General features: G+C 45.1%; 1 protein-coding gene across 2 annotated transcripts in view; it reads right to left on the bottom strand.

The window, feature by feature from the left end:
- ETV7 (ETS variant transcription factor 7) overlaps window positions 1-9,355 on the bottom strand; it is a 13,292-nt gene extending 3,937 nt beyond the window's left edge. For both annotated transcript variants that reach the window (XR_004693040.2, XM_035122578.2), the window contains exons 1-7: window positions 8,606-9,355; window positions 5,651-5,774; window positions 4,224-4,388; window positions 3,556-3,678; window positions 2,356-2,589; window positions 1,335-1,477; window positions 237-337 (exon numbers count right to left, since the gene is read on the bottom strand). Coding sequence is in view for 1 of the 2 variants with exons in the window: in XM_035122578.2 (XP_034978469.1) it covers window positions 237-337; window positions 1,335-1,477; window positions 2,356-2,589; window positions 3,556-3,678; window positions 4,224-4,388; window positions 5,651-5,774; window positions 8,606-8,611 (896 nt within the window). In the remaining variant the exon portion in view is untranslated. The remainder of the gene's footprint in view (window positions 1-236; window positions 338-1,334; window positions 1,478-2,355; window positions 2,590-3,555; window positions 3,679-4,223; window positions 4,389-5,650; window positions 5,775-8,605) is intronic.

Raw genomic sequence — 9,355 nt, 5'->3', positions numbered from 1 at the left:
CCAATCCAGTTTAAGGACCAACACCAGCAGTCTTCTGAAAACTGCACAAAACAAGTATGGGTCCCCAGTTTGGATTGGAAGCACACTGTAGGTCTGGGCCCATAGCTGATTTTTTCATGCTGACTAAGGGGCTAATCCTTTGGGTGAAGGTCCTTTGGGTGAACTGCTAACGTGCAGTTCTCTCGCAGTAACTCCCCAGTGAGCTCACTTTACAGGTTGAACTCTTATTTTCTTACCGGAACAAGAGTTTCTGCCCAGGTTCCTTTTTGATGATGTTGAGTTTATAGTAATGTCTCAAAGCTCTTGACATTTTCTCATACGTCATGTTCCTACGGTTCTGTAAATTCAAAAGATCATGGGCTTCATTCACCTGGCAGTCAGTTTCCTTTGACTGCAATAGGAATGGTTGAGGCTCGGTTAGCTAAAAAGCACCATAGGATCTTCCTGCCGAATCGTACTTCAGTGGTCACTGGACTAGATGCTTGAACGCTCAATTCCAAACTTAACAAATTGCAACGGATACTGTTTTAAACAGAGTTGAGCAGCGAATGGTTCGAGCAACTTCATTTGAAAGTGTGAGTTAATAAGATTTTTTTTAAAAAAAAACCAGCTGCCTTAGTGTACATCAGTAGTACATTTAGCCCAGTGATGTCTATTCCAATTGGCTGTGGCTCATCATCATATCAGGAGCAGCTCTTTCCCATTCCTGCAACCTGAGTGTCCTTTTAGCAAGAGTTAAAACAGATTGCGGTTAGAATTTTAGTGCTCTCCCACCAAGCTCCCTCTTGCAATCCCTCTTAGATTGTAGCTAAGAATTTAGAATAAAATAAACTGGTAAACTATGTTTATTGCTTGAACAGGACACCTGCTGAGATCTTTAGACAGTGGACTTTATTTCAAGAATAATAGCTGTTGATGGCAATGTGGAAACGCCAAGGCAGGGTAAAATAAATTTACCCACTTTTTAAATCTATGACAATCTTCCAACTTTTCCAGTAAAAAAAATGGCCTGATCACTGTACCTAAATCAAGGGATCCCATCATGAGTAAGTACTCTAGGGGTACTTACCGGTACTTGGGTATGGATCTGTCAGCTAGGAGCTCTTACCAACCAGCAGATCTGATATCTCCATATGCCTGCTCACACAATGCACCCTAAAGGCAGCTTCAATAATAACATTTATACTGTGCATTATTTTTATTAGTTGGGTTTTTAAACCTGGAAGTATCCCTTCTGTTCAGTTATTTCACCAGGACTAGGGACGGCCCAAACAACTTTGATTAAAATAAAAATCTGCATCTACGTAATTCCACATGAGAAGCTTACTGGGTACCTTGTGATTACCCCAGAGCCTGGCTAGTCCATTGGGGTCAACAACACGAAATATCTTGGCCTCTTTATCTTCCCATTTGATAAATGCTTCGTATCGGCTGTCACAGAGGAGCTGGTAGACGTAATCCCAAAGTAACCTGCAGTCTGTAGTATTGCAGAAAAAGAGGGTTGTGGTTCAATCAGCTAGGATGACACAAGTTAGCATCTTTACTGGGCAATTCTGTATACTCATTTAGGAGAGGGTGCATTTTCAAGCTACCACAAATAAGTGACCAACGATGTGAGGAAGAGCAGGGCTACCACACTGCAATTTTGTGCCCGACAGCAGACCTCTCTTCCTTTCAGAAGGTGAAAAGTTCAGCATTTACCCCGTGTGGCCTGCAGCTAAGAGAGGAACTAAATGTTACCTCAGCAAAACACAGGTTCCCATAGCAGTGTTTGCTGAGGTAATCCAGGAGCAAAGAAAGCTTTTATAGGGGAAACAAAATAAAAAAAATTCCTTCCAGTAGCACCTTAGAGACCAACTAAGTTTGTTATTGGTATGAGCTTTCATGTGGATGCACACTTCTTCAGCTATAGCAGAGAAACAGAAAGCCGGTAGGATGTGTGCTTGACCTCTCCCACTAATTATCCTCTGAAAATGTCGCCTGGCTGTGTTTCCCTTTGCTTAGCCTTCCAGTTTGAGAGCCTGGCCCTGAGGAGATATTCACAGTGAGCTTGAAAACAGGACAAGGGAAGAGGATGAAGCCTTCCCTTCCACCAGCCTATTCTTCCTTGAATACCCCTCCCATATTTCCCTTTGAAAGTGCTGCCTACTCCCCATATTTCAAAACTGTCTTGTGTTTTATTTGCGTATATTTTTGTAAACCTCTTTGGGAAACATTTTGTTTGAAACAGACTCTATAATTTTAAAAATAAATCAAATAAAGCGCTTTGAGTTTGTAGAAAAGGTTCCACAGAAATTACAAATATAATCTGATTTATTACAACAGAGCTAAGGAACACAGAAAATTCATGCTTACCTGCAATTTTACCACTGACTGGAGCTGGTGTCCCAGGAAACGAGCAAATAATATCTCCTCTGTAATTGATCCCCAAATTATGATCAGAGAGACTGATGCACCCAGGGCTGTAGAAGATCTTGGTGGGAGATCTATTCGGCTCTGCATGGCTTGGATGACTTGTAGGGATGATCAACCTTTCTGTTGGGTGTGAATGGCCATCAGCTGAAAGACCATCTAACTTGCATCTCACACCTGTGAGGAGACCAGGTGTATTCTCAGTATATTCTCAGTCACTTGAATACTATGAAATGAACTTATAACAGGAAGTAAGCCCAGGACCCAAAGCAACTATGACAGACTAACTGGCTAAATTTCTTTCCTAGCACTATGTATTTAGCATGGACTTTGGCACATATGGGAAGAATCCCAAATATTATCTCAGAAGAGAAGAAAACTGAAGGAAGCAGTTTATTTTATTTGGATCCAATATCCTGGCATTGCTTGAACCCTTCTGTGGAACTCCCTGCCAGGCTATCAGTCCTATGGTTAGAGAGTTAAGCTTTTGAACTCTTAAGAACTGGTGTCTAAGTTTTCTGGTTTTCCTCCTTCCTCCCCATCTCCTTTTCCTTTTGTGCTGTGTCCCACTGGCTCAGACCATTTTAACTGGAGCTATCAGGGGTTGTAGGGATGCAGGTGGTGCTGTGGGTTAAACCACAGAGCCTAGGGCTTGCTGATCAGAAGATCGGCGGTTTTAATCCCTGTGACGGGGTGAGCTCCCGTTGCTCGGTCCCAGCTCCTGCCAACCTAGCAGTTCGAAAGCACGTCAAAGTGCAAGTAGATAAATAGGTACCGCTCCAAGCGGGAAGGTAAACGGCATTTCCGTGCGCTGCTCTGGTTCGCCAGAAGCAGCTTTATCATGCTGGCCACATGACCTGGAAGCGGTATGCTGGCTCCCTCGGCCAATAGAGCGAGATGAGCGCCGCAACCCCAGTCGGTCATGACTGGACCTAATGGTCAGGGGTCCCTTTACCTTTTAGCAGGGGTTGTACTTGAACCTTCACTTTGCTGATCAGGTTCTCTTAAGCCTTGTCCCCTCCTACCTTTAGAGTCTAGTTTCTGCCTCCTAGTATGTGAGACTCCAAGATTTAAATCCATGGCTGCTGGAGTACCAGCCAAGGGTAATTTACCAAGATGAATCCACAACTCCATAGCACTCACCTTCTGGAGCACTCTGGGCCCGTGTGTGTTCTGCATCCCGAAGGGCAGAGTTAAAGAAAGGGCTAGAAATAAGGGCTCGCCTCTTTGTCTTAATGTATTGGAGCAATTCATACAAAACATCTCCTGTGGGAAAATAAATAGAGAAAGATCAATCCCACGCTATGTATATCCCCCCCCCAAAATAACATTAATGACAGTTTGGGGGTATATGTTGTGAAAACCTAAGCACCATTTTCATAGAATCGTAGAGTTGGAAGGGACCCCAAGGGTCATCTAGTCCAACCCCCTGCAATGCAGGAATCTCAACTAAGCATCCCTGACAGATGACCATCCAACCTGCTTAAAATCCTCCAAGGAAGGAGAGTCCACTTTTGGTGACTCAAAAGACACCCTTGTCAGTCAGGAAATTCCATCTTGCTTTGCGAGACAGCCCAGTTTCTGAGTACCTGAGAAACTGAGACCCACCGTTAAACTCAACAAAATATTTGACCTACTCAAAATGATTTTACTCCTGCCCTTTGATGTTGTCATCTTTTGAGTGCAGAGGCTTTGCACATTATTTCCACATGTTCCCTTTAGTGTTATACCTACAGCCAAGTCTTTCTAATTCTCTTTCCCTGTAAGAATTCCTTCATTTCCCTTGAGTTATTAGGGGAAACATCTCTAACCTGAGTTAGGAGCCCGCAATCTGAAATCTTCCTTGGTGAGAATACACAGAGCTTTCCCGTTCATTTCAAACTTGCTTTCCTCTGTTTCCCTGAGTGAATATTCTTTTTCAGCCCATCTCAGCCAGTGACTCACATCATCTTTGCTCCACAGAGAGGGCTGGATTCCTGCAACCAAAGGAGACTGATATTTACATTAAAATAACAAGGCAATGCTCCCCTCCCCCCCACCAACCAGCTTCTGAGATTTTCCCACGTAGTTCTTATACATTTTCATGTCTATATTCACAGCCATGTGGACTAGGAAATAGCTTTTTAGAAAACTAAGGGTGAGGTCCTTATAATGCTGAATTGTGCATCAAATAATCAATTCTGCATTCTCATAGTACAAGCAGGCATGGCCAAACTTGGCGCTCCAGATGTTTTTGGGACTACAACTCCCATCATCCCTAGCTAACAGGACCAGTGGCCAGGGATGATGGGAACTGTAGTCCCAAAACATCTGGAGGGCCAAGTTTGGCCATGCCTGGAATCAAAATACACAACCCTGAGCCAGGCTGGCTTCAGACATGCACTTAAATAGGCTTTCTATTTCCTGGATCTCTAAAATTGAATGAAACGTTGGTTAGAGTGTATATCCCATTTAACCATAGCTCCCCTTCTGCTTTCTCTCTCATTTACATCACAAGATATTCTTAAGATCATTTTGCCTTAATAGGTGAAGAAGACAGATGTCGTGTATAAAGAAAAGCTGGGTTTGAAGCCACTGAATGCTGGTTCAGCCATCATTCTTGTCCATCTACTCCTCACTCCCCCCGCCCCCAACTTTTTCCTGCTTCAAATTGAAAAGCTGCAAAATTCCAGAACTGTTTTTTTTTCACTCCAGCAGAAGAAAAGTTGCCTTTGCACAGAATATGTTGAGAATGCTTTCAGACCAACCCCTCCACTCTTAAAATCTTATATCTGTCTTCATTTACACTAGGAGTGCTTTAATAATGTGGCAGGCAGTAGGTGTGCTTGACCAGTGCATCACCTGACCCAGGTCTGCTCCATAAAAATATTTGTACATATGAGAAGTGATGATCAGAAGCGAGTGTCATTGCTTATGCAGCCAAAAATGAAACTATCCATCTGTAAAAGGGAGATACTGTATCAGGAGGCTTGGGGGAACTCAAGATTTGCAGAAGTACAAACTTTGCAGGGGAAATCCTGTGCGGGGTGCCCTTCCCCCCAAAAGGAGATCACACTCATTGGCCAATGAATGTGGTCTGTCTGTTATGGGGGGACAGAAGAGCGGGTGAGAGAGGTAAAGAAATGGAGTATCCAAACAGAAGCACCTCACACTGCAACATTTTGTTGCAGGTCTTGCTTTTTTTTTAAAAAAAATTGTATTGATCACTGGTCCCTTACATCATGACCCTTCTACTCACTGAGGCAGCCTGGTAATGTGCAGATTTGTCCCTCGTAGAGTAAGGATGGAACAGATGTGGGCTGGAATTGCAGGGGCAAAGCAGATGTTGCCACGGGACCTGAAGAACTAGTTGCCACTTCACCCTTTAGAAAGGAGAAACATACCGAAGATCGGGAGAACAAACTGGATTCCCTATGTTTGAGTCATGCCCCGCTGCAAGATTTATATCACTCTGTGCTATACAGAAGCAAGTTGAACCTGTTTCGATGGCAGCTTGACGATGAGAGCAGTGTAGAAGGACATTTGTTGGATGATGGACAGGGCCATGCACTTGAGCCAGGGGTTGGCACGGCTTACCAGCCATGGGCCAGATCACTCCCACGGAGATCATCCATTGGCCGGGCCGGCGCAGCGCAGCGCAACACCAGAAATCACACCTGCGCATGTCTGCAGCGCCGGAAATCACTTCTGTGCATGCTCAGACGCCAAAAATTGTGCCTGCACAGAAGCGATTTCTGGCATCTGGGCATACGCAGATGCGATTTCCGGCACCGCTCAGCAAGTCCCCACACCATGCTGCGCTGGTTTAGCACAGCGCATGGGGGACTTGCCGAGCGGGTGGCTCAGTTCAGGGGCGGCTCATGAGCTGGTAAAACAGTCTTTGTGGGCCGCATCTGGCCCATGGGCCGCACATTGCCAACCTCTGACTTAAGCCATGCAGCTCACTGGGTGATCTTGAGCTGCTTACTGTCTCCAAGCCTACTCCACATCCTTGATTTGTTGTGCAGATAAAATGAGATAACCCCACAAATACTACCTTGATCCCCTCAGAGGGAGGGTGAGATAAAAATGGATAGCAGAGCTTTATGAATAGCAATGGTCATAGTATTATAATCTGCCGCCATTCTCATATCACATGGCACACAGTTTTTTAAACCCAGTTTTGTGCAAATCTGCATGCACACGAAAGCTCATACCAAAATAAAAACTTAGTTGGTCTTTAAGGTGCTGCTGGAAGGAATTTTTTTATTTTGTTTCAACTACGTCAGACGGCTACCTACCTGTAACTACCTACCTGTACCTACCTGTAACACGGCTACCTACCTGTAACTAGACATATAGAATTGTAAAGCTGCAATCTGGTAAGGCTAGTAAAAGGGACCCAGGTGGCACTGAGGGACTCAGGTGGCGCTGTGGGTTAAACCACAGAGTCTAGGGCTTGCTGATCAGAAGGTCGGCGGTTTGAATCCCTGAAATGGGGTGAGCTCCCGTTGCTCGGTCCCAGCTCCTGCCCACCTAGCAGTTCGAAAGCACATCAAAGTGCAAGTAGATAAATAGGGACCGCTCTGGCGGGAAGGTAAACAGCGTTTCCGTGCGGTGCTCTGGTTCGCCAGAAGCAGCTTTGTCATGCTGGCCACATGACCTGGAAGCTGTCTGCAGACAAACGCCGGCTCCCTCAGCCTATAGAGCGAGATGAGCGCCGCAACCCCAGAGTCGTCCACGACTGGACCTGATGGTCAGGGGGCCCCTTTACCTTTACCTAAAAGCTAACCTGAGGCTGATATGTCAGATGCTATAGCTACTTTTAAGCCATATTTCTGCTAATTAACCTATGTCTCTATGGATTTATGAAGTCTTTACTATATCAGTATTTGAAACTTAAGTCTCAAATCCTCAAATACTTGTGTATTCTCACTGACACTAAGAAGTCTGTTCCAAAGTAAATAGACAAGTCTATGTGTCTTTAAAAATGGCCTGAACACACATAGACTGGCTTGTTAGCTGTTTTAATTAGCAAAAAGTTGTATTAATTGGTTGTTATCTTCCTTCTCTCTCCCCCCCCCAAAAAAACAGCAGCACCTTATTATGTATTGTTTATACATTGATTATTGAACAAGCTTTTGTGAACTGAAGTCTATTATCCATCTAATTTGGCGTTTAAAAAACAGAATACATGTGATAAGTCTTGAAGGTGCCACAAAACACTTAAGGCACTCTTTACACAACAGTTTAAAAAGTGTTTCAGATTCAAACACGTAGTGAAAATAAAACTGAAAGATGCCCACCCATTTTTACAAATAGAGAAAAGTAGAGGATGAATTAAATAATGGTCTAAATTAATCATTGTGCAGGCATGGCAACAGCAATGATTAACCAAAAACAAACACTCCCCCCCCCCTGCTACATAATATTAATCAGACTGTCCAGCTAACACTTTATTTCTCCATCTCTGGCAATACATCCTCAAGAACAATCTCGAGTTTCTCTTTGCTTTCCCTATACAGTATATGAAATTCAAATGTACAACCTTCACTGCCTAAAAATAAATGCTGGGTTTAAAAAATGGTCTCTTCCTCTTCCAGCCTAGTCACAACATTCACAAATGACATACAGTGTATTCCAGCCCAAAATTGTCTTTGTCACTTGTGAAAACAATCGAAAAGCTTTAGCGGCTCAGCCAAGGAAAAAAAGAAATTGTTTAAGTTTCAACATACATTTTTGCTTTTTAAAATTTAATTATACCCCTCCCTGGCCCTCCAGTTTTCTCCTCCAAAATGCTTCTCCTTCTAGAACGTTAGCTTATTTTCCTTCCCTCTTGTGAAATGAACTGGGAAGGGAGGGGTGGGGGAATTCCAGAGTTTCTCCAGCCTGAAATAAGCAAATTAACAGAAACAACTCAGAAAACTTTATCTGAGGACTTGGGGAGCTGGAACTGTCCACGAGGAACTTGGAAAGTGGGAGGGTCTCAGGTACAACCTGACGCTCGGGACGCGAAGAGGGATGGGGACCACGTGTGCGATGAACTTGGGATGCGTGTTAAGAGGGAGAGGAGAGAAAGAAAACGGAGTTGGCGCGGGAGACTGGGCGCAGAGGACTGAAAATGGGGGTGGGGAGGTACAGGGGGTCCGGTGAGACAGACAGGTGGTCCGATGAGTGTAGAGCGGGTGTCCCACAGGCTCCCAGCATCTCTTACCTGCATTACAGGTGGGAAGTGGAAGGTGCAGCCGCTGCTCTGGGGGCTGGGGCGCTCTGGGTGCAAAGCAAGTCTTCTGGCCCCCCCCCCCGATCCTAGCCACCCTCTCCCTCTCTCTCTCCCTCCCTCCCTGGCAAGCAAAAGCAGGAGAACGCGGTCTCCGATTACTGCACTACCCTTCCGGGAAACGAAAACGAAAGAAGCCGGATCCGAAGGTTGCTGGAGTTCAGTCCGCAGAGCACCCACAGCCGCTGGTGCGCCAGCTGGTCCCGCCTCGTTTTGCCCAGTGAGCGGCGAGGAAGAGGCTGGCAGGGAGCAGCCGGGTTTCTAAAAGAAGTGCGCTTAAGGACAAACAGTTAGGAGCATTGCTTTCCTGGAAGGAAAAGTCCCGTGGCGCCTTAAAGGCTAACATAGCATAGCGTTCCGAGGGACGGATTAACGCTTATGCACCCCCCCCCCAAACTCAGCAGAGCTTCTGCCACGATGTTGTTAGTTGGAGAAGGCAGATCAATCAGTTTCACTGTGCAATGGACGAAACCTGTACAGTATAACCAGAAGTTGGGTGGCCATCGGTCTTGGATGCCTTAGTTGAGATTCCTGCATTGTAGGGGGTTGGACTAAATAACTCTTGGGGTACCTTCAGGGCCGGATTTAGGTTTGATGAGGCCCTAAACTACTGAAGGGAATGGGGCCCTTTATATGTCCAGCTGTCCTTTGTCAACAACAAATTGCCGCTGTTTTTTGTGTTGA

The sequence above is a fragment of the Zootoca vivipara genome, chromosome 7, assembly GCF_963506605.1.
Source record: "Zootoca vivipara chromosome 7, rZooViv1.1, whole genome shotgun sequence".
Classification (NCBI taxonomy): Eukaryota; Metazoa; Chordata; class Lepidosauria; order Squamata; family Lacertidae; genus Zootoca; species Zootoca vivipara.
This window is presented reverse-complemented; position numbering and strand designations above follow the sequence as displayed.